Genomic DNA, 24,627 nt, shown 5'->3' with positions numbered 1-24,627 from the left:
TACTCTTAGCAATACGTGTTTGGAGATAAAGTATACATAGTATTTAGTATACATGTGCAAGGCTAGTCATAAACAAAAACTTTGGTTGGAGTGGAGTTTCAAATACTACAAAAATACCATGGTATCTACAAAATCATAGTATTCAAAACAGAGTTTTTTATAATGTAACCAAACACCTCTTGGCAATAAATACTATGGTATTCTCAAACACCATGATTTTACCTCAAAACTCTAAAAACACTTTGCTTCTAAACACACCCTAACATGTGCTTTCCTAGGTGGTGAAAGGTCACCCACACTAGTGGGATCCAAGTTGGAAGAGAAGAGAATTGCTTTGGATTACCTCATTACTCCTAAATTAAAGATATCTATGATTCAAAATGTATCTTAAATTATACTCCATTCGTTCAATTTATAATTTGTTTGACTTTTTCATCCAAGTTTGACCGGCTCGTCTTATTAAAAAAATTCATAACTATTATTTTTTACTGTGAAATTGTTTAATATATAATATACTTTAAGTGTGGCTTTGAATTTTTCATTTTTTCTAAATTTTTTAAATAAGACGAGTCAATCAAATTTGGTAAAAAAGTCAGACGAATTATAAATTGGGGCGGAGGGAGTAAAATATTATGAATTGCTCAGTCCAATGTATACATGACTGCCTTTTAAAGCCTATCCATACATGTATTTTAAACAACTGCTTGGACAAAATGATTACTATAATGGTAGCTAAAATGCATGCATGTCTTTTTTAAACTATACATTACTACCGCACTCTTTATTTGATACTACCTCTTCTCGAATAATTGTCGTCGGCTAGTTTATTTTTGAACTAAAACGGGACAAATAAAAAATAACAGAGGCAGTACTAAAATTGTTTGTATACCATGTATTTCAATAGTAGTAACCATCTGCATAAAACTCAGTGCGACAATGCTTTCCAATTATTCTATGCTTTTATGAACTTTGTATGTAGGTGATTTTAACTGTTGGGTCTTCAGTTATACTCAAATTATACTACACCGTTGATTGTCACTCCCTCGCATCTAACAGACCTAATCCAAAATTTCAAATAATCAGGTAAAAAATCTACAAAATTTTGACCAGGCGATGCAGTACGTAGGATGCATCAATGCCTGCACCTTATCACTCCTAACTGAAGCATGTTTTTTCTCTCCCTTAACTGAAGCATGTTTTTCCACGCTATGGTTGCTTTAACATTCTGTCCGAGGCTGTCAGGTACCTAATAATATGATGAATCAAATAACTTGCAATGTTGCTTACTTGTGCAATAGGGATTTTATAAGAATCAGAAATTAAAGGATGAATGCAAACTCAATACCATTCAATTTTGCAGCACAATTTTAGAGTTTGTAATGTGATATCTTACAACATGCTTTACAAAAGCTGACCAGCTTTACCTTCAAGTTGACGTGTCCAGAGAAAACAACTACAGGTAGCATTACACTTCATCACCGTGAACTGATAAACTTTCTCAATGAAGATCGAAGAACAGTAGCTTACCAACCCATGGAAATGCAGAATACATCTTTCATCTGTTTTGCAGTAGAACCCTAGCCGAACTTGTTATGGATGCCAGTGTCTTGGAGCTCACCTTCCAAGTGCAACATCTTCTCCATGACAATGAGCAGCATGGGCCATTCACAATACAGAATTTCCTCAATATCATCTTCGTGGTTGTACTGATGCAAGTGGCTTCTTACATTTCTGTTGAGCCGCAGTAGATCAATTGTAGTCCTTTTGTACTCATTTTGAACATTTACAACCCACTGGTTGATCTTTGCATTTGCCGTGGCAGTATCCAACCAGTTGTTCTTGTAAGGGAGATTGGAGAGTATTTTCTTCTTCTTTGCTCGATTTTTCTGACCAAGAAAATTGACAATTCTATCGTGTAGCATCAGGAATACCTCAGTGCTGTGAACACAAATAACCAAATGAGCGTGTGGTGGCAAACAATAAAGAGTCAAAGATGATAAAACTGAATAAAAAAATTACCGGTTTTTCATGGGTAGTAGGGCAGCATTGTTTACAATTAAGAATTCATCATCCCTTGTAAGGTTCTTCCTCCTCAAGAGCGAGAGGAATTCTTTGTAGTCTGGAGGCAATTTGTTGATATCCCCACCTGAGATCATAATCAACAGTTCCAGGACCCTGGAAAGGTGCTTGTAGTCATCTCTCACACGCTCAATTCTAAAGAAACCGCTGCCAGTGAAACTGACCCCCCTTAGCTTGACACTCCCAGTGCTCCCAATCCAGACATTGGACACCTGCAGAGGAGCTTCGAGGTACTTGCAGGCTGAGTGGTGGTTGCGCAGTATCAATGAAAGTTTTCTGCTGATCCTAGTGGCTTCCTCAGATAATCGCCAGAATGTCTTCGTTGTTCCTAACACCGGCACCTGGATCAGCATCGGATTGTGCATCACATAGCTCATCGCATCGCGCAGCTCCTCGGCAGACAACTCGTCAATGTCCTCGGTGCTATGAACAACAAAGAGTGAAAAAATGAGTCTGGCCACAGGGACAATAAAACTGAATCGAAGGGGCAGCGAGATGTTTTTTGCAATCATCTGACAAAGAAACAAAGAGCAGCGTCTCACTTGCATTGATACTGAGAAACCACCACTTCCTCGTCAATTTTCGGACCAAAAGCCTGCCAAAAATACCCAATCAAGCACAAGGAACCGAAAACATTCATGCCTTGTTTGGATACTCTCGTGTGGATTGAAGTGAATACGAGAATATCTAGATAAGACCTCAGGTGAACAAATTGCAAGAACTACTCTGTCCCTTTCGAGGAAAGAACAAACTATGGCATCGTCTTTTCGTTTTTTTTTTTGTTAAAAAAATATCTTGGCACGGCAAGGTCGTCAAAGGCTGAGATTCCAAATATTCCTAGGCTAAATTAAGGCACGCACGCATAGTTGATCCACACAATCTGTTAGAGGACAACCTTGCACGCACCGATTCGACTACTTCAAAGAAATCATAACCTTTGATCGAGCATTCTACCACGGATTCGACAACGTCAAAGAAATCATAACCTTTCATCCTTAGAAAGGTAAAAAAAAGTACTGTGAATTAAATGACATTCTTTCTAGTGGAGCTCTATGTTAAGGACAGAACATTTTACTAAATTTAACGGCGACACTTTGAGTTAAAATCACCACTGCAGTCTGCAGCCAGCGGTGTCTGAACAAGCACATACAAAGGACTACTGAAATAGGGATCAATAGGGTTAAAAATCTCAACCCTGGATGCGATGGAAACTCAATCAGATCAACTAATATAGAAATTCGTAAGCCACATGATAAAATTTTGAGTTTAGCAATCATCTTTTCAATGTAAATTATTGCAATATGGCGCGATGCGAAAGCGGAAGGAAATTAAGAACACTGGCAGTACTTTGTTAAGACCGATGTGGATTCGAACCTGGATCAGAGCAGCGGCGCCGACGGCGAGGCCGAGGCCGAGGCCGACACCTACGCCAAAGCCGAGGGTGTTTCCCATGGAGGATCACTATCTTGCTGCTTCTTGTTTGCTACTGAGCTCAAAGCTGCGGCCAGAAGTGAGGGAAGAGTAAAGTGAAGGGGGTGACGAGAAGAAAATCAAAGGAGACTGTAGACAGGAGTCAATTTGACGGTTCATGATATGATGGGAGGCAGCGGTTAGTTGGATTCCCTTCTGTTAATTTGATAATTTTATACATTTTAATTAATCGAAACACTATTGTATATATCCATATATTTTAATTGAAAATTTGTTATATACACAATGTATATTGGATTCTCAAAAAGCAGGAATAGAAAAAACACAGGATTAGAATGTCCATACATTGGAATCCTATAGAAATTTATAACACAAGAAAGTCACAAAAGATGTGTTTAGATCATGCGCAGTAAAGACAGATACAAAGGAAAGAAAATATGAGGTTGGCCCTCATGCTTATTTTTCTTTAAAATTGTTATGACGGATGTCATTCCATAGGAATTTTAAAGGAATTAATAGGATTCAATCCTTGGTTCTAATGGCTTTATAGGAAACTTTCCATAGAAATTACCGTTTGTTTCGTTGCAATTGAATTCCATTCTAATAATTATAATTTAGACAAAACTAATTAAGTTAATATATTTGTATGTGTAATATTTTGTATATTTTCCTAAATCATATGAGAGAGATAGTTATATACTACATTTATGCAATAAAGAAGCAAGTAGAAGAGTGTGCTATAAATTACACGTAAGAAAAGTAGCATGTAAATCTATAGAATCAATTTATGTCTCTCACACTATAAATTTGAGATTGGCTTATATATAAACTTTAAAAAGTTGTGGAATGTCACATTGTAAAAAACAGCCTACTCCATTAATTAGATTCCAATTTCTCAAAATGAACGGAAACAAACGGGGCCTAAAATTCCTTCATTTTCTTCCATTCCAAATGAGGCCTTAATAAGAAAATCCAACATTTTCTATACCAAAATAGGTTAATATGGGACCAAAAGTAGCTATGAAACCCTTTTTAAATTCTATTTTAGGAAACGATGACGCCTAAGAGGGGGAGGTGAATTTGGACTTCTAAAAACTATTCTCTAAACTAGGCCACAAATAAATCCCTATAGCAAAACCTATGTAAAAAGCAATCTATAATGTGCAAACTAGGTTTTGTCTAAGTGTTGCTATCTCTACCATAAAACCTAAGTTCGAACCTTAAATATTCTAACTAGAAAGGAGAGATTGAAACTTAAATACTTAATGTAAATGCGGAAGGTAAAGAACAAGGGTAGAGACACAAACTCCCGTGGATGACGCTGGTATTTTTATCGAGGTATCCGGAAACACGCAAGGTTCCGACTAATCCTCGTTGGTGCCCCTACGCAAAGGGAAGCCCACGCGAGGGCCAAGCACCATGGACGAGTAACTCTGTAGAGAGCCGCGGGTCTCCACGCGCAAGTGGTGCTCCGCTTCCGGCTCCTCTCGGACGCTCCCCGCCGTCTCCACTATCGAGCTTCCGGCTGAAACGTCGCGGGCCTTGTTCCCTCCAGTACATGGTGGCTTCGTGATACAAACTCGGTTGTCACGCAAGACTCTTGCCCTACTCAGTACAATATTCTAAGGACTCACGCAAGAGCTGAGGGGTTATGTGGTGTTTTCTAAACTCACTCAACTAACTAGGGATCACCTAGAGCAAGCGCAATAGCGGTCTAACTAATCTAAGTACTTTTCAAAGCACCTACGCTAATCAACGAGTGATTCTATTAAGCACTTGGGTGTTTGAGCACATGGAAATTTCTATAACATGTGTTGGTATGTTGCTTGGGCTCCCACACCTTCAAATGGCTGGTTGGGTGGAGTATTTATAGGACCCAACTCGAAACTAGCCGTTTGAGAAAAGATGTTGCTTCTCTGTGCCACACCGGACAGTCCAGTGGTAGGCACCGAACAGTCCGGTGCGCCACGAGCCGTTGGATTTGAGATTGGCAGGTGATCGTTGGCGCTGTTAGCCTTGCACCGGACAGTCCGGTGTCACACCGGATAGTCTGGTGGCTCTCCTCCATAGTGCCACCAGGAACTAGCCGTTGGGATACTGTTACCTGGTGCATTGGATAGTCCGGCGGTGCGGCACTGGACAATCTGTTGTGCCATCGGACAATCCGGTGCTCTCAGCCGGACAGTCCATCAGTGGCAATACTTTCTTCTTGTCTTGGACTTTGCTTGATACTTGTTAATCGTCACTTATTGTCTTCATAATGTCTTCTTTTGAGGTGTTGCTTCCTCAATGCCTTAGTCCAAGCCACTTTAGCATCTTGTGAACTACAAACACGAACACTAGCAAATATATTAGTCCACAGGTTATGTTAACCATCAAACACCAAAATCATTTAGATAAATAGGCCAGGGTCCATTTTTCTTACAATCTCCCTCTTTTTGGCGATTGATGCAATACAACCAAAGCAAGCAAATATAACAAACATTTTGATGAAAATATGCAGTCCATTTGCTAGGATGCATGAATATCCCCATAATGTGATATTATGGACTTAAGCCTCCCCCTAACTTCATAATCCACATACTTCTTATTTTAGACCAAAGATACTTATAGAACCAAAACCACTTGTAAGTCTGAGTTTTTAAATTTTTTAAATTGGGTGGTGTTTGGTGTTTGATATATTTTGAATTGCTTTGGTTCCTAAAACTTCTCCCCTTTGGTTCCGAAAAAGGAAGACATCAAAAGCATATAGAAGCAAATAAGACTTGCCCTCTAAAAGATAACTCCCCCTAAAATAGTGTTCTCCCACTTTGAAAGAATATTCTCCCTTTTTCATAAAAGAAGATATACTTCCCCTGTCGAAATCCTCTACTTAGGAAAAGCACATGAGAAAGAGAGGGACAAGATATGATTGATTAGACTAACTCACCTTATGCATAGGTAAAAGATATATTTTAACAACATATGTATTTATAGCGACACATGAAGCATAAGATATGTAATATAATCTAATCAAAATCTGGAGAAGACATGTAAATGACACCGATAGTCGAACGAAACCACTTGTGGAAGTACTTGTAGATTTTGTAATGCCCAAAAATGTAATCAAATAAAAATGGAGTTGAATTACTTATGTGGTTGCCTTTATTTCATATAGCATGTGAATAACACCTTTTTATTGAATAATTAGCCAATACCCTAAAAATAAATCATGCATCATGTTGGAGTTTATTTGTGTGTGCATATATTAGTAACAAAAAAATTATAGAAAGACATCAATGTTCAAATTGGAATTTAGACCTAAATTGGAATTCTAGAATTGGAGAAAGAGAGCACTAGTTATCACAAAATAAATATCAAAAATAAATAAATTCACCATATGATCAAGTTGAACATTTAAGGTGGAGATAAATAGGCCACAAAAGTTTTGAATTGGAATTGAAGCTTTGAATTTGGAATTTTAAAATGAAAAGGAAATGAAATAGAGAAAAATAAAAGAATAAAAGAAAACGGGGGGAGTGCTCGGATGGGCCGAAACTGACCTACGCGGTCCACTTACCCACGCGCGTGGCGGCGCCGACAGGCGGGCCCGCCTCGTCAGCCGTGCATCTCACGCCACGGACCGTAGCCCTGCGCTGACCGATGGGGCCCACTAGCAGCCGGTTACCGCACACACGCTCACTTCTTTCCCCGCTGATGTCCGGGGCCCGCCCGTTAGGGTGGGTCGTCGTCAACAACTCGCCCGAGCTTCGCGCGGGTGGTGGCGCACGACGCAGAATCCTCGGTCAAGGCCGCCCGGATCCTGTGGCCTCGTCGCGCATATAAAACAACCGGTCGCGCCGCGTGCCCGTGACCGATTCAAGCACGTAGACAACCAAAGCGTAAACCGAGAGAGAAGGGGCGGCGACCTTGCATCGATTTGACCACGCTGCCGACGAAATTCCTCTGCGCCAGTGTCGCATCCTTGGTGCGTGGCCGAGTGAGTGCGCCAGCATCCGGGAAGTCTGTCCGTGCCCTCAGGTAGAGCTGAGCGGTCCCGAATCGAAGAGAATTTCTCACTGGAGTGCGAGTTTGGGGCGGAACTACCCCTTCACGTGGACGGCTCGCTTGCGCTGGTGATTCCTGGTATGGAGCCCTCACCCGTGTTCGCCTTCATTACTGCAACAAGTAGGACCGTTGAATTGAAGTTTGGTGCGCCTATGTGGAGGTTTGGCCTCGCCGGCGATGGCTTCACCGCCGTCCTCTATTTTTGGGGAAATTGGTCGGGGAGAGGAAGACGAGTGTTGGACGGTCGATGGGAAGATCGACGGCCCTGGGCGTGTCACTTTGTAACACCCTGAATTTGGGGGTATAAAATTTCTTTCTTATTATCATCCAAATTTAGGTGTTACTCTTCTCTATCTCACTCTAGCTTCTCTCTCTCTAGTTTCTCTCCCCCTCTTCCCCTTTTGATAAGGGTTAGTTTAATTAGTGAAGGATTATTTATTTTATTTTGCCCAAAACATATGAGTCATGGAATGTTGCATCATATTGAGCCTAAATATTCTTTGAATTGTTGCACATGTTTGACTAGGTTTGAATTTCAAACTTGATTTGAATTTGAATTGAAAACCCTAGAGAAAATAAATAGAAAAGCATTTAGAAATTCCCTGGAAAATGGAAAACCTATTTCAGCCCAAATCAGCCCACTATGCCCAGCCCGCGCCCGTGCGCCCGCGGTGCCTGACAGGCGGGCCCCGCCTGTCGGTGCCAACTCCAGCGCGCCCTCTCTCCCCATCTTTCTCTCGCAGCCCGTGGGCCAGGCCTGTCGGCGCCGTTTCTCTCGCCCGCGCGCTCGCTTCCCTCTTTGTCCCGCCGATCCCACCTGTCAGCCATCCCTAACCTCTCGCTCACGATCCCCCGCCGTGGACGCGCCCACGTCCACGCATTCTCTGGCCACGTCCCCGCGTCCTCGCCCCTTTTTGAGCCCTGTGCCCTTCTCGCCCACCTCCCTCGCTCACTTGCGCCCTAAGCCGAACCCCGTCGCCCTCTCTCTCGCTCTGCCCGCGCGACCAGAGCCCCGCCACCGTTCGCCGCCCGTCCGCCGCTCGTTCTACGGTCGTCGTGGAACTCCCCGTCGCGTCTGTTGCCTCGGTAAGCTCCGCCCTATCACCCGCCCCCTGGAACACCCCTCGGTTCGCCCTAATCCCTCTAGTCTGTCCGGTACGCGATCAACGGAGTTCTTCCTATGCAGCCGGAGCTCTGCCACCGCCGCCCCGTCGCGTCCCTGCGCCACCGCCGTTGCACCGTGACTCCAGCGCTTCCCCTCGAGGTGAGCAACCTCCTCGCACCCTTAATTTGGTCGTTACCGCCCTGGTTAGCGTGCGATTGTTCGCCAGAGTTGCCCCGCGCCGCCGTTAGCCCGCCTCGCAGTGTGCAGCCCCTCTGGTGCTCCCACGCCGGCGTGATGCCCATGGCCGAGTCCGCCAGACCGTCCTGAACGCGCCCGATCTAGTCCCCAAGCCTCTGGAGCCCCGCCGTGGCTAGCCCTCTTGTCTCTGGTGAGCCCTCGCCGTGGGACTGAGCGGCACCTCCATGCCTGTGTCTGCCCCCCAGCCGTCAGATCTCGGGCGTCCGTCCGAGATCGGGCGGTTTAGATTTAACCAGAGCGGATCTGATCGCAGCCCTTCGTTCCAGATCCAACCGCCCTCCTCTCTTCCCCCTCACCCGCGCCCTTGCCCCTGGGCCCGGCTGGTCAGACCATTCTGGCTCGCTGTCGCCCTGACCCCGCCTATCAGCCGCATCCGCGCGCGCGCCCACGCCCACGTGATCTTATCCTGGTCATTGATCTCTGATCCGACGGTTGAAGTTACCTCGTACCCCTTCGCGTGTGAGTTTTACATAAGAGACCCTTGGCTTTTAGGAAACCAAATCGCCGTCCTCTATTTTAGCGCGCAGGCCCCTAGTTTATTTTAAATAGCCCCCTGTACTTTTATTTAATCACAGATTTAGCCCTAATTTCATATTTTAAACTTCAAAACTTGTTTATTTCATATCTTTTTCATATGAACTCCAAATTTAGCGGTTCAAATTGCAAAATGTTCATAAAATTATTCTCTATTCAAATAAATTATGATCAGCTATAGTCTGGATACCTTAATTTTACACATAGGATACAAGTTTAATGTATATGTTAATTTATTTATTTAATGAAATAAATAAAATGATAGCCTAGGAGTTAAAATATATTTAATGTTGTGAGATTAGTGTCATGCATTACATGAATTCATTTTTGGCTTAACTTCTAGGTTTCAATGAAATGAATAGAATTAGGTTATGTAATTATGGATAACACTTAAAGAATAATCAAACTCCTAAATGAGATTAGTCCATCTTATGATTTAATCTCTTTCTTGTTTAAGTTTCTACTTTACCTTTTTGAGGTATGTTCCAAACACTTAGAGAGTAATCAACCCTTAATTAGGATTAGTTCATTTTATAACTTGATCTCACTCTCCTTTATTTAATACTACATCTTTTGAGTTGTGTTCCAATGTTTGTACATGTTTGATGTGCTGTTCATTTATACTTTCCAAATGTATTGAATGTATGGTCGCTTTATTTAGACAACGAGCAGCTCGTGGTTCCTGAGTGTGTTGCCGAAGATCCCCCTGAGCAACAACCTAGTGAAGGCAAGTGTCCTCAGACCTATCATGTCCTACTTTACTTTATAATTCACTCTCCCGCATTACATTATTGAAATTTAAGGATTGACTAGTCTGTATTTACCTTACCCACTACAAAAAAATGGTTTTGCATGACAAAAGTAAAGTGTCATGTTTAGTACAAAATTGGTCACAAAAAGCATCTTATGACGAAAATGGTGCGTCATAAGGGTCGTCATATAACGACCGTCACATTATGTACCTTGTGACGACTGTTCAGAGTACCGTCACATAATGTCATCACCTTTTGTGATGGCTGCGTTCGTCCGTCACATATTGGTGCTATATATGACAGTGTTATCTGTCACATTTTTTCCAGTCAACGCGTCACCTAATGTTGGGATCGTCACTTATGGCACCCACATACAGTGACCATACAGTGACGACACACTGAGCTCTCATGATAGCTCACAGAATCATAATACACAGAAAAGCCATCATACATAACATTCTCATCACAAGTCATACATAATTCCAGCACACTAGTTCTTCCACAACAGAGGTTCAAACATACAAAGGTTCCACCACAAAGGTTTGAAGCATTCAAACAGATTGCACGTAGTTCTGACAAAGTTCCAACCACAGATATGTTCTAGCAAGGTAGAAAAACCTTAAGCAAAGGCATCATCCTCAGACTTGGTATGCATCCCTACCTCAATCTTTCTGAAGTTTCAGGATAGCTCGTAGCAGTGCATTGGTCTCTTCATACTTGGTATGCATCCCCTTCACTTCCTCTTGGGTCTAGCGCAGCAAACTTTGGTTTTCTTCAAGTGCGGCCTGTTGAGCTTGTAGTTGTGCTTGCAACTCTTCCTACTTCCTAGCAGCTTCCTCTCTTTCAGCTTGGAGTTTTTCCTCAAACTGATATAAGATTTCTTCAAGTGCGGCCTGTTGAGCATATAAAAACTTGGGATATAAGATTTGCCATGAAATATTGGTACATGCCAACAGCAATACAACATAGTCAAATAATGACTGACAGTTTAAGAAAAAGAACACATGAACATGCATCAATGCTGCCTAGACAGGTCAAGACTAATAGCATGGCCTAAAGAAACCCTAGTACTGATGATGATCATGTTTGATGACATAGCAATTGTCCTGCCGTTTTCTATTTTAGATGGTCACCAAAAAAGAATTGGAGCATAAGCACCTATTGATTATACCTCATTTAGCACAACGCAAATATTATGAACATGGGAGCTCATCTCAGAAATCAGATGGCCAATCTCAGAATTAGCTACTCAATCAACACCAAAACCAAGATCGTCAGCTTCAAACGACCGTCACAGCCGACATGGTATGGTAGCAGCCAGCACTCACCAGTAGAAATTTATATCAGGATATGCAAATTTTCAACTTTTACCCCTTAGAGCAACTCCAAAAGAACACTAAAAATTTGTTTGCTAAAACGTCTTATTGGGGCTGATGAAAAAATATTCTCGCTAAAAACAATTTAAATCCACATCAGACTGCTAATAACTAATCCCTAATAATTTTGAAACAGATCCCGTAGGTCATGGATTGCCTATTTGGGCCAACTCGTTTGCGTCATGGGCTCGTATGTGCTGCAGGTCGGTAGTCATCGTTGTTCATAGCTCTTGTGCATCGCTTGGTCATCCCTACTAAACAAAACTGAAATTGACCACAAGCTGGCACTGACTGAAACTAACATTAACTGAAAACCAAATGGTCAATTTCAGAAAATATACACTGAAATTGACCACAAGCTAACACTGACTAAAATGAAGTAACCTGAAGTATTCATATCAAATCCCAGGTACTATGCACAAACTGAACAAGGTATTGCAATTTGGTAAACATTATGAGTGAGCTTCAGTTCTCAAGGCACAAATTTCAATTCTGAAAGCGCCATAACGAATTAATGAGCGAGCTGCCATGTATGGATGGATAATAATAAGAACTATGTAAATTCAACACAAAGGCACATAGACTAAGCAAGAGGGTGGGGAAATTAAAATTGTCACATTCTTATCTAACCAACTGAACTAAATAGACTAACCAACTAAACTTCATATATAGACTTAGGCTGAGAGATATGAAGCTGAGAAGGAAAAGTTCATCAAGACAACTATTGCATTTAGGAAGCAGTAATAATTTAGTTGCTAGTAAACTCCAGTAATTGACATTGATAGCAAACTCCAAAAATCTATAACGCTCATTATGCATAATCTCTCTGCATAGAGATAGAATGCACGATTACTACCAAGTGCATAAGTAAAGTAACATATGTGGTAAAATTTTAGATGGATTTAACTTGTCTAATGAATCGGACATGAATGGATCAAAAAAAGACAGAACCATTGGACATGAAAGCGAAACATAAACCTCCGTGTTTGGAGACTGACACAAAGCATCAGTGATGCTAATCATGGATTCCTCCTGCGACCCCAATCAGACACAAACACAAGTAGCCACGTTCCTACCCTAAACACCCAGTTTCATGCCTTTAGCCGCTAGCTTGAAGGATGAACAGAAGGCCACGTCGCTGCATCCGAAGGGGAATGAAAATGGATCTGTGATGTTTTTCACCAATAAATGTTTTTAGTGTTATTTTAAGGTTTCTCTTGGAGTTGCTCTTACCTGTTTCCTGTCCCTGGACCTCGCTGCAGACTCTCGGTTCTTGATCATGCGCTTCTGCCGCTACATCACGGCGCAGTCCGCGGGATCCAGAAGCGCCCGCTTCCCGCCTCCCCTCACGCCGCCCACTCCCCCCGCCACGCTCCTTGCCGCATCTCCGTCACCGTCAGGGAACCCCAGCGCCATGTTCCCCTCCATCACCGCCGCCCTGCCGCAGGAATCCCTGGCAAGGAAATCCTCCAGCGTCATCTCCGCGGCGCCGCCGTCGCCAGAGCTGGCGGCGGGAGGGATAGGGAGGACGGGTGTGGGGAGCCCTCCAGCAGCGGAGATCTCCTTCCACCCCTCCTCCGACGTCCACCGGGCCGCAGCCTCCGGGGCTTCCAGGGAGGGCTCCGCCGGGCCGAGGCCGGCGCTTTCGGCGGCGGCAGCGTTGACGGCCTCGGGGCCGTAGATGTTACGGATGATGTCGTCCATGTTCATCGATCCGACGCCGCTGCTCTTGAATCGCGCGAGGTCCGCGGACGAGCCCGCCCCGACGTGCTGCCGTGGAGACAACGACGCCATCACCCGTGACGACGCCATGCACCGGGGCCGCGGCCCATGACCCAGCAGGAGAGGCGAAAGGGGGAAAAACTCACAGTCGACCAGCACAGGCTCTCGCTTTCCACTCTTCAGCGTATTTGTTGCTGCGCTATTTCTTCTTGTGGCCTTGTGGGTGTCCCGCTGATATGGATCTACAATACCCTTCGATGCGTAGCTTGCCGGAGCTCAGCGCCGCCTTGAGGATGGCCGCCTCCTCCCCTGCGCCGCCGGTGGTGGGCGCGGGTGGCGTGGTGGGCGCGGGTGGCGGCGCTAGGTTGAGGGGATGGAGAGGACTGGACTTGTCTGCCGTGGTGAGCAGCCGAGAGGATAAGGTAGGAGGGGAATTTTGGTCATCTTGGGCGGGAGATGGGAAAGTGAATGCGGTCAACAGAAAGGGGTACGGTACTTTTTTTGGAAAAAAACATAAAGTGACGCCGCCAAATCATCACATAAAGACACATCTAAGCGTCATAAAAGTAAAACCGTCTACCGGCTTCTGGCGCCTGACAATATATGACGAATCTTCGTACCCTTATGTGACAACAAAAACACTATCGTCATAAAATCTTCATGGCCTCATGAAATTATGACGACTCAAAAAATTCCATCATATTATGTGACCATGAGGGTGGAATGGGACGCCCTTAGCTGATTAATTAGAGGAACCAGACGAGTAGTTGGCTTCGCCGTAGGGCTGTCAATGGGGTCCGGGCACAGTACTTGCTCTGCCGAGGCTGGTTGCAGAGGTTCTTTGATTTGGTTTTGTTAGTCACCCTTCCTCTGGGGAGATGTACTATGTTCATCAAACCGGAGAAACCTAATGGGCAGCTATGACCTCTAGGAAATCTTTGTAAAGGCTACGTAGTGAGACCCTGCTAGGTCACCTTGGTAATGATCAATGGGGAGGCTAGAACCTCGGGCAGGATGGGAATCACAGCTTGTGGGTAAAGTGTGCAACCTCTTTAGGGTGTTAGAAATTGGTATATCAGTCGTGCTCACGCTTAAGAGCAGCCTTGGGATCCTCTTTGATTAGAAGAACTTTGGTTACTTTTATGATTATGATTAGCAATGATGGTTATAATTTTGATCTCTGGTATTTCCTCTTGGAGGGAGTACTTCTGGGTAATAGCTGGGTTTATTACTAAAATTTGGCTCTACTTATATAATAAAACTTGACCAACTAAAAGCAATTGCTTAACCTTAACTCCACATACAGCTAGTCCACTTTAGCCAAACGGGACATTTGCTGAGTACGTTGGTGTGTACTCACCCTTGCTTTACACACCCCACCTAGGTTGTCCCCACTGTACTCAGTGCTCAGGAGGAGATGTTGGTAACATGGAAGACTTTGAAGAGTTCCAGGACTACGACGAGTTCTAGTTTACTTTAGTGGCAACCCCCAGTCAGCTGCCTATGTAGGCTTATCTTCTACGTTTTGTTACTTCGCACTTTGATATTATTATTGAACCCTATGGATATGTATTAGACTCTGTGGATGTCTTGGACATCTTGATGTAATTAACGTACCTTTCCGCTATTTAATTTGAGCATTGTGTGATGATGTGCAATTATGTAATCGCTTTGTACGTGAGTTCTGATCCTGGTACGTACATGGTTCGCATTCGGCTTACCTTCCAAAATCGGGTGTGACATAAGTGGTATCAAAGCCTTGCTGACTGTAGGACCGCTAACCTAGACTAGAATGGTCGCCCTAAGGACTATAGACCCCTACTCTTGCCTTGACCTTAGTGTCCTTTCAAAAGTTGGTCATCTTGAACAACTCTATGTTATTTACTTATCTAAAAAAGTTTTGTCTCACTTTTCTTTCTGTTTACTTTCTGGTCTCATAGTTCTACTCTTACTCTTGTGCTTACGATGTCTTTTGTAGATGGCTCGTATCAGGTGCACTGCACGTAAGTCTATGATCCCCTTTTTGCCTTCTCGCCTGGCGGAGCGTCCACTGTGTCGTACGGTGCAAGGTTAGTCCATTCATGATGAGGACATCACTATGAGTACGACTACACTAGCAGCACCTCCACATCAAGGGCCAATCACTTGGGCCCGTGCCAGAGATCTTAACTACGTCATGCTACTGAAGAATGAGGGCCCAGAAGAAAAGACAACCAGCCCAACTGCGGCCCATTGTGGATGACCTAGGGTTGGCCGCCCCTAGGGGTTGCACCCCCTCTCTATTTATCCAGGAGCTGCGCCTCCTTTGTTCTTGGAGTTTTGTTTTACGTTAGCTTTAGCTACTCTCGAACACGCGCAAATCAGTGATGTCTTCGTGTATTCAGAACTCCACCCTCGAGTAATAGATTAGATTGCTCGCATCTTTTTCTTGTTCGTTCTTCGATTGCGCATAGGAAACGATCTTCGTGATCAGGCCGATCTCGCATCAGCAAGGTCGGTAACCACAGGGAGTTGGTTCAGTGATTGCATTGGCGCCTCGGGCTTGCTCGTCGTAGTCGGATCGTAAGGGTCATCTTCCGCCAAATCAGAATTATCTCCACTCGCCGAAAGATCGGGCACCTCAGCTATATCAAGTCACCTGGAGAGACTGCATCGTCGCCTGCACGAGGAAAAGGAGCGCCGACGCCAGGAGTAGGACCAGGACAAGGAGCAGTAGGACTCTTCCCCCTCGCCTCAGTGGGAGGTGGAGTCCGAGAGTCCGCCTTCCCCTGCACCTCATCCAGAGATGTCCCCTACACCACCACAGGGCATCCCGGCTGCTGGAGGAGACCCTGACAGAGACAGAAACGACGACGACGCCGGTGGCAGTTCGAGCCATGACACAGAGCGCTCAGAGGAGCCGGAGCCGGAGGGGTGGATCGCTAGACCCATCACTCGTGATGCTACTCGCGGGTGTCACTTCCATGACGCTCTCGACACCATGTTGCGTCAGGCCTTCGACCGACACACTTGGTCCATCGAGTACCGTTGTGTAGTCTACCAGCATCGTCGAGGGTTATACTCGGACCAGTGGGAGGCTACTTGCTTGGTGCGTCGTCCGGACGATGATCTCCGGGGTGCAGAGGCCTTCTTAGAGCACTATTCTATTACTGAGAGGGATACTGCCGAGGCAGCCATGCAAGATGCAGCACGTCGGGCACTTTCTCACTATTGCTCGTTGTTCAGTGGGGTAGCTGACGGCCTCGACATGAAGTACTACCCTCGCCGTTGGACCAGCAGTGCTGGACGTGTGATTGTCTTGTCCGTTGGTGAGGGCAATCCCAGGCTGAACAACATGGTCAACCTGGCCACCGTGCTCAACACAGAGTTGGACCACACTCTTGACGAGTTAGGCAAGGTTCGGGTGGAGGTTGCGGAATTGCATGCTGAGTGCGCTGCACGCCATTATCTGGATGGTGGTTCTCTCGCCCCTGTTGGGATTCAGCACCCTTACCACTCACCGCCCCGTGGACGCTTCGACTATGGTACCCCCAGACTACAGGACCCGGATAGATTTAGATTCATAGATCGACAGAGTCGGAGTCTGTAATAATGCTTAATTCAGTGTCTTAGTCTAGTTAGTTTTAATTAGAGTTAGTTTGTTTATCATAGGTTGGAATGCTTGTTATGATGGATATGTAATGAAGTTGGATCTTTGTAATGATTGTCACCAAGGTGTGGGTATCCCCTGCAACTTGGTGTAGTTATTAATAAAGTCAGTTATTTAGTTGGGTAATCCATTTATTTCCACTTTCTTATTTATCTGAGAAGTTGTTAGTGAGGATGATCTTTTGTTCAGTGCTATGAAGATTTCCGTATATCTTTTCTTATGCTGAAAGACTGCAGAGTCAGATTTGATATATGTGTGTGATTTCTAAAGATGTCTGAGAACAGGCGCAGAGGTGCGAGGCATGCTCAGCCTCAACAGCAGGCACCCCAGGAGGATGCAGCCCAACAGCAGCAGTTGCCACCACCACCCCCGATGACAGTCGAGCAGATGTTCATGATGCAAACTCAGGCAGTTCAGGCAATTGGTCAAACCTTAGCAGCGATGCAGCAGGTGCAGCAGCAGCCACCCCCACCTTAGCCCCTAGTGCAAGTTCAGATGCCACAAGTGCCCAGAGACAAGCGGGCAGAATTCATGAGGGGCCATCCCCCTATCTTTGCCCACTCTGCTGATCCCATGGATGCCGAAGATTGGTTGCGTACCATGGAGCATGAGTTGCACACTGCTTAGTGCAACGATCATGAGAAGGTGTTGTATGGTCCCCGATAGCTGAGGGGAGCAGCACAGTCCTGGTGGGAGTCTTACCTCGCCACTCATGCCAACCCGGAAGCCATCACTTGGGAGGAGTTTAGGGACAACTTCCGTCACTACCATGTGCCCAAGGGACTGATGATAGTGAGGAAGGAGGAGTTTCTCGCCCTGAAGCAAGGTCCCCTGTCCGTCAATGAGTACAGGGATAAGTTTTTGAATCTGTCACGTTATGGCCCAGAAGACGTCAACATGGATGCCAAAAGGCAGTATCGCTTTCTGAGAGGATTGGTTGATCCCCTCCACTACCAGCTCACGAACCACACTTCCCCCACCTTCGAACATTTGATAGACAGAGCAATCATGACAGAAAGGAAGCTTCGGGAGATGGAGGACAGGAAGCGCAAGATTGGTGGATCTCAGGTCGGGAGTAGCAGTCGTCCCCGCTACCCAGGCAACTCACCACAACAATTCAAGCAAGGTCACCAGCACCAGCATCAGCGTCCGCACCAGCACTAGTACCAGAGGCAGTTTCCTCACCAGCAGCAGCAGTACCGTTAGAACACCCAGCCTGGAGGAAATTAGTACCAGTGCCAGAACAACCAGGTAGCTCGCCTTCCTGCCTCAGAACCCAACCAGAATGGCCAAGCAGCCCAGCGCAAGTGGGAGGTCGCACATGTTTCTACTGTGGAGAGCAAAATCATTGGGCGAAGAACAGTCCAAAGAAAGCAGCTCAACAGCCGCCAGCAGTCAATGCCCCATCAAGATAAGGAGCACCACAGCAAGCACCAGGAGTCTGTGGTCAGGCCTACACCCGTGGAAAGGTGAACCACCTGGAGGCCGAAGCAATCCAGGATGCTCAGGATGTGGCAGTAGGTATATTTTCAGTCGAATCCTACCCAACAAAAGTACTATTTGATATTGGTGTCACACATTCTTTTGTTTCTGCATCTTGGGTAGAATCACATAACATCCCCATAGAACCAATGATCCCACCTTTAAGAGTTAATTCAATTGGGGGAAAAGTTCAGTCCGATAGGATTTGTCCGAATCTAAGGATTGAAATAAGGGGGATAGACTTCTCTGCTAGCCTTGTAGTAATGGGAACTCAAGGGTTAGATGTCATCCTAGGGATGAATTGGCTACACAGAAATCAAGCCACTGTCAGTTGTGACAAGAGAACAGTTAAGTCGGTGTCCCCTTCAGGAAAGGAAGTAGTAACTAAGCTGTACTTGCCTGGACTAGAAGAAGGAGCCTGTCACCATTTATTAGTAGATGACAAAAAGTCCAATCCAATTAAGGCAATTAGAATTGTGTCAGAATTCCCCGGTGTATTCCCTAAAGAGTTACCAGGCATGCCACCTGAAAGGAAAGTTGAATTTGCCATAGAGCTTATCCAAGACACCGCCCCTAGTTCCAAGAGAGCCTATCGAGTGTCCGGACCAGAGTTGGTGGAACTCAAGAAGCAAATTGATGAGTTGTTAGAGAAAGGTTACATCAGACCAAGTACCTCATCTTGGGCAGCCCCAGTGCTATTTGTGGAGAAGAAGGATGGCACGAAGAGGATGTGCATTGATTACAGAGCTTTGAATGAAGTCACTGTCAAGAACAAGTACCCCCTGCCTCGAATTGAGGACCTATTTGATCACTTGAGAGGAGCCAGTGTGTTTTCAAAGATAAATCTAAGGTCAGGCTACCATCAGCTCAAAATCCGACCTTCAGATATACCAAAGACAACATTCATCACCAAGTATGGACTATATGAGTTCATGGTCATGTCATTTGGTTTGATGAATGCGCCAGCTTACTTCATGTACCTGATGAACAGTGTGTTCATGGATTACCTTGACAAGTTCGTAGTGGTGTTCATCGATGATATTCTTATATATTCCTAGAATGAGCAAGAGCATGAGGAACATTTGAGGAAAGTACTTCAGAGGCTACGGGATTGCCAGTTGTATGCCAAGCTTAGCAAGTGCGAGTTCTGGATCAGCGTAGTTCTATTCTTGGGTCATATTATAAACCGAGATGGACTAGCTATGGATCCAAAGAAGGTAGCAGTGATTCTGTACTGGAAAGCACCAAAAGATGTCCGAGGAATCAAGAGTTTCATTGGAATGGTCGGTTACTATCGGCGTTTCATTGAAGGTTTCTCCAAGATTGCCAGACCAATGACAGCCTTGCTAGCAAAGAAGATTGAGTTCAAGTGGACTCCAGCGTGTCAGAAATCATTTGAGATGTTGAAGCAGAAGTTGACAACAGCATTGGTATTGGTTCTGCCAGATGTTCACAAGCCATTCTCAGTATATTGCGATGCTTCATGCACCAGACTGGGATGTGTGTTAATGTAGGAAGGGAAAGTAGTGGCATACTCGTCCCGACAGTTGAAAGTTCATGAGAAGAATTACCCCACTCATGATCTGGAGCTAGCAGTAGTGGTTCATGCACTGAAGACCTGGAGACATTATCTTTATGGATAGAAGTGTGATATCTACACAGATCACAAGGGCCTCAAGTATATATTCACTCAGTCAGAGTTAAACATGAGGCAGCGAAGATGGCTAGAATTGATCAAAGACTATGAGCTGGAGATTCATTATCACCCAGGCAAAGCAAATGTAATTGTAGATGCTCTTAGCAGGAAGAGTCAAGTCAATATGTTGGCCGCTCACCCGATGCCGTTTGAGCTAGCAAAGGAATTCGATAGGCTAAGTCTCGGATTTTTGAATAACACTCAAGGAGTGACAATTGAGCTAGAACCCACTCTGGAGCAAGACATCAGGAAAGGTCAGAAAGATGACGAGAAGATCAACGAGATCCAGCAGCTAATCATCGATGGGAAAGGTCCAGATTTCCATGAAGATGTCGAAGGAGTGATATGGTTCAAGGATAGGCTGTGTGTTCCCGACATCAAATCGATCCGGGAAGTGATTCTTAAGGAAGCTCATGAGACAACATATTTTATACACCCTGGTAGTGAGAAAATGTACTAAGACTTGAAGAAGAGATTTTGGTGGTACGAAATGAAAAGAGAAATAGCAGAGTATGTGGCCAGATGCGACAGTTGTCAGAGGATCAAGGCAGAACATCAGAGGCCCGCAGGTTTGTTGCAGCCGTTGCAGATTCCGCAGTGGAAATGGGATAAGATTGGGATGGACTTTATAGTCGGTCTGCCCCGCACTCGAGCTGGTTACGACTCCATCTGGGTAGTAGTGGACCGTTTAACGAAGGCGACCCATTTCATACCAGTCAAGACCACATATAATAGTGCAGTGTTGGCAGAATTATACACGTCTTGGATTGTGTGCTTGCATGGTATTCCAAAGAAGATAGTATCGGACAGAGGCACCCAGTTTACCTCTCACTTTTGGCAGCAGCTACATGAAGCTTTGGGTACTCACTTGAAATTCAGTTCAGCTTACCACCCGCAGATACATGGTCAGACTGAGAGAACCATTCAGATTCTTGAGGATATGTTGAGAGCTTGTGCTTTGCAAGACAAGTTGGGTTGGGACAAGAGGCTACCGTATGCAGAGTTCTCCTACAACAACAACTATCAAGCCAGTCTGAAAATGTCACCATTCGAAGCGCTTTATGGCAGGAATTGCAGGACTCCATTGCATTGGGACCAACCCGGTGAAAGGCAGGTATTAAGTCCAGAGATTTTGCTTGAAACCAAAGAGAATATCAGAATGGTCTTGGAGAATCTGAAGGTAGCGCACTCCAAACAGCGAAGCTATGCTGACACCAAAAGAAGGGAACTCAGTTTTGAAGTGGGAGACTATATCTACTTGAAAGTGTCACCCATCAGAGGAACCAAAAGGTTTGGATTCAAAGGCAAGCTAGCACCTCAATATATCGGTCCATATCAGATTCAAGCAAGACGTGGAGAAGTGGCTTATCAACTCAACTTACTAGAGAATCTGTCCGCCGTGCACGATGTGTTCCACGTGTCTTAGTTGAAGAAATGCTTGCGACTACCAGAAGAGCAGTTGCTAATGGAAGACCTTGAAGTTTAGGAAGATCTGATGTATATTGAGAAGCCAACCCAAATTATGGAGACAGCAGATCGGGTCACTCGGAGGAACACCATCAGGATGTGCAAAGTCAAATGGGGCCATCATTCAGAAGAAGAAGCAACTTGGGAAAGAGAAGATGATATGAGAGCCAAGTACCGCGAACTCTTTGCTAGCCAACCCTGAATCTCAAGGGCGAGATTCTTTTAAGGGGGATAGGTCTGTAACACCCTTAATTTGGGGGTATAAAATTTCTTTCTTATTATCATCCAAATTCAGGTGTTACTCTTCTCTATCTCACTCTAGCTTCTCTCTCTCTAGTTTCTCTCCCCCTCTTCCCCTTTTGATTAGGGTTAGTTTAATTAGTGAAGGATTATTTATTTTATTTTGCCCAAAACATATAAGTCATGGAATGTTGCATCATATTGAGCCTAAATATTCTTTGAATTGTTGGACATGTTTGATTTGGTTTGAATTTGAAACTTGAATTGAAAACCCTAGAGAAAATAAATAGAAAACCTATTTCAGCCCAAACCAGTCCACTAAGCCCAAACCCTGCGCGCGCGCCCTCAGTGCCTGATAGGCGGGCCCCGCCTGTCGGCGCCAACTCCAGCGTGCCATCTCTCCCTGTAATATCCCAAAAAAATATTGACCAAAAGTTGATCTTCGGTGCGTGGATGAGGGAAAGAGTTGTGGGCCATTAGATGCAAAGTCAGGAGACATCTGAGGCGTCGTTTCTTTCTCCCACAAAACCCTAGTGGTCGCCCCCTCCCTTTTTCCCTTTTCTTGGCCGCCAACCCCCCCTTTTCCCCACCCTTGGCCGCCCCTCCCCCTTCCCCTTGCAGCCGCCCTCCACTGCTTCCTCCTCCCTCTAGATCTCCCCCACGCAGCAAGGATCAAGAAGAGGAGGAGCAAGATGGATTGGAGAGAAAGAGAGGATCAAGGAGATGTTCTATCCCCATTTCTTGCAGATTTTCTTGGGGAAACCCTAGGTAAGGATGGGATCCTTGTTCCTCCCTATAATTATGTGCTTTTGGAGGTTGTGGATCATGTGGATTGAAGGATTAGAGTTTGGATTAGATGTGGGGTTAGGTTTTGATCTCGAATTTAATTTCTGCAGAATGGCAGATTCGACAGTTTCTGTTCATGCCAGTTTTCTGTGGTCTTAGTGGCCTCAAAAAAAAATAAAAAGTCTATATATGAGTCGTAGATAATTTGTATATCTTTCCGTGGCCACGAAGAACACCTCAATCGGACATCAGAACAGAAAGTTATTGCAGTTTGACTATAGCAGTTTTTCAGTCACATAATTCTGTGCAGAATCTGTTCTCTTAAGCGTTAGTCAATTTTATCAACAGAATTAAACTGTGGGTTGGTAAAAGAAGTTGTAGATAATTTCATAAGATTTCCAGATTGTTAAAGAGTGCATTCATATGATTTATGAAACTCCAGTTATGTTTGTTTTACTGTGGCTGTTCCTGTTTGCCTCACAAAAATGAGTGGGTCTGTTCACTGGTGGGTTTCATCTAGTAAATGGCCGAATTGGCTCTTCCAACTATAGAGACTTTCGTAGAGGGATAAAAGTTCTTACTGTCAGCAGAATTTCGTAATTTTTGGTTCAGTAGTTTGGGAGATATCAAATTTTGAAGTTAACTAGGCTGCTGTCTAAAACAGATTCAGTCAGTTATCTTGTCAGATGTTTTAGAACTTATTGATGGCAGAATTTAATTATGCATTGAATACCGAAGTTGTAGAGTGTTTTGTGTAGATACTTCTAGAGTATTTTTTTGATATCGCCACTGTTTTAATTTTAAAGATACAAAATTAACAAACAGTGTTGCTGCTGTATGACATGTGGTTTAGGGTGGTAGTCTTTTCACTGGGTCTTGGTTTCAAGTGTAGGAGTGTTTTGTTGATCGTTGGCAAATGTTTGTGAAATATTTGTACTAAGTTTTATGCCCACTAGCAGGTGGCTACACTCCAGATCATGCTTAGTACATTTTTCTTCTTCGATGAAGGCAAGTGAATGTAGCGGTGGTTGCTTCCGTTCTGACTTGTTATTTCTATTGCCTACACTCTAATATTCAGAAGTATTGGATTCTTTCATAATTGGACTCTATGGTGATGCTTTACTTGCTTGCATTATACTAATGCTCAATCATATATTGATGATGATTATGATTCGAGTATGACTCATAAGATTAATTCACACCCTTGAAGGTAAATGAAGTATTATTTGAGGTTGGTATTGTATCTGAAGGTAAATGAAATATTATTTGAGGTTGGTATTGTATCTGAAGGTAAATGAAGTATTATTTGAGGTTGTATTGTATGTGAAGGAAGTGAAGTATATTGATAAATGCAGCATGCCATATACATTGCATGATTCACTTGCATATGAAGTTGGGTCGTGACCTATGGTCCGACCGTACCAGTACAACTTAGCATCGTACGTTGCCCAAGGAGGGTACGATGCGGCTTCATAACCTTAGAGGTATGAAGGCAGAGGACATATGCATTGCATTCATATGCATTCATTGAAGTGATATTTGTAGATGATGTGGTTTTATACCCTCAGAGGTATGAAGACAGAGTACCTACACTTTGCACTCCTATGCATACATTGAAGTGATATTTGTAGGTTTTTGTTGACGCAGAGAAGTGTTATAAAACCTAGTGTGGTTATTCGAGGAAATGAGATGGTATTGGTTATATTGGGACTACTGAGTTCTATATCTACAAGTATTTCTTATCTTAATTGTGATTCTTTTAAAATGTTGATTAATTAAATTTGTGGTTTAAATATCTCGTCAGAACAATTCGCTTGCTAAGATGTTTCATCTCACTCTTGCATTACTCAATGCAGGTGCTTGTTGCTCATCCAGGGAAGTGGGAAGTAGCAGCACATCCACCTTCACTCTCATAATAACGCTGCTTAGGCGCATTCATGATTTAATTAGGAGCTTCTTGTCAAAGGGTGTTTGTTTCTAACTAGTTGTGCGCACTGGTTAAT

General features: G+C 44.3%; 2 protein-coding genes across 3 annotated transcripts; both read right to left on the bottom strand.

Moving 5' to 3' along the window:
- Positions 1 to 1,322: 1,322 nt before the first annotated feature.
- LOC100275743 (uncharacterized) lies at positions 1,323 to 3,638 on the bottom strand. 2 transcript variants are annotated; one of them, NM_001149755.2, is made up of 4 exons: positions 3,454 to 3,638; positions 2,622 to 2,674; positions 2,020 to 2,502; positions 1,323 to 1,938 (listed from the first exon to the last, which is right to left on the bottom strand). In NM_001149755.2, exons 1-4 carry the CDS (start codon positions 3,529 to 3,531, stop codon positions 1,578 to 1,580), a joined length of 975 nt encoding a protein of 324 aa, NP_001143227.1. In that variant the 5' UTR covers positions 3,532 to 3,638; the 3' UTR covers positions 1,323 to 1,577. The 2 variants fall into 2 exon arrangements, with proteins under 2 accessions (NP_001143227.1, NP_001390623.1); NM_001403694.1 differs by lacking the exon at positions 2,622 to 2,674 and having other exon boundaries at positions 1,329 to 1,938; positions 3,454 to 3,611.
- Positions 3,639 to 12,875: 9,237 nt separating this feature from the next.
- On the bottom strand, positions 12,876 to 13,394 carry LOC103629338 (bZIP transcription factor 12). Its single transcript, XM_020539788.1, has one exon. It carries the CDS (start codon positions 13,392 to 13,394, stop codon positions 12,876 to 12,878), a length of 519 nt encoding a protein of 172 aa, XP_020395377.1.
- Positions 13,395 to 24,627: the final 11,233 nt, after the last annotated feature.

The sequence above is a fragment of the Zea mays genome, chromosome 6, assembly GCF_902167145.1.
Source record: "Zea mays cultivar B73 chromosome 6, Zm-B73-REFERENCE-NAM-5.0, whole genome shotgun sequence".
NCBI lineage: Eukaryota > Viridiplantae > Streptophyta > Magnoliopsida > Poales > Poaceae > Zea > Zea mays.
This window is presented reverse-complemented; position numbering and strand designations above follow the sequence as displayed.

Excerpts from the sequence above, each read along its gene's own strand:
- LOC103629338 (XM_020539788.1), bottom strand. The coding sequence starts at position 13,394 with ATGGCGTCGTCACGGGTGATGGCGTCGTTGTCTCCACGGCAGCACGTC.
- LOC100275743 (NM_001149755.2), bottom strand. The coding sequence starts at position 3,531 with ATGGGAAACACCCTCGGCTTTGGCGTAGGTGTCGGCCTCGGCCTCGGC. Across the intron at positions 2,675-3,453 it reads GCGCCGCTGCTCTGATCCAG|GCTTTTGGTCCGAAAATTGA; the intron begins GTTCGAATCCAC and ends TATTTTTGGCAG. Across the intron at positions 1,939-2,019 it reads CTACTACCCATGAAAAACCG|CACTGAGGTATTCCTGATGC; the intron begins GTAATTTTTTTA and ends TTGTGTTCACAG.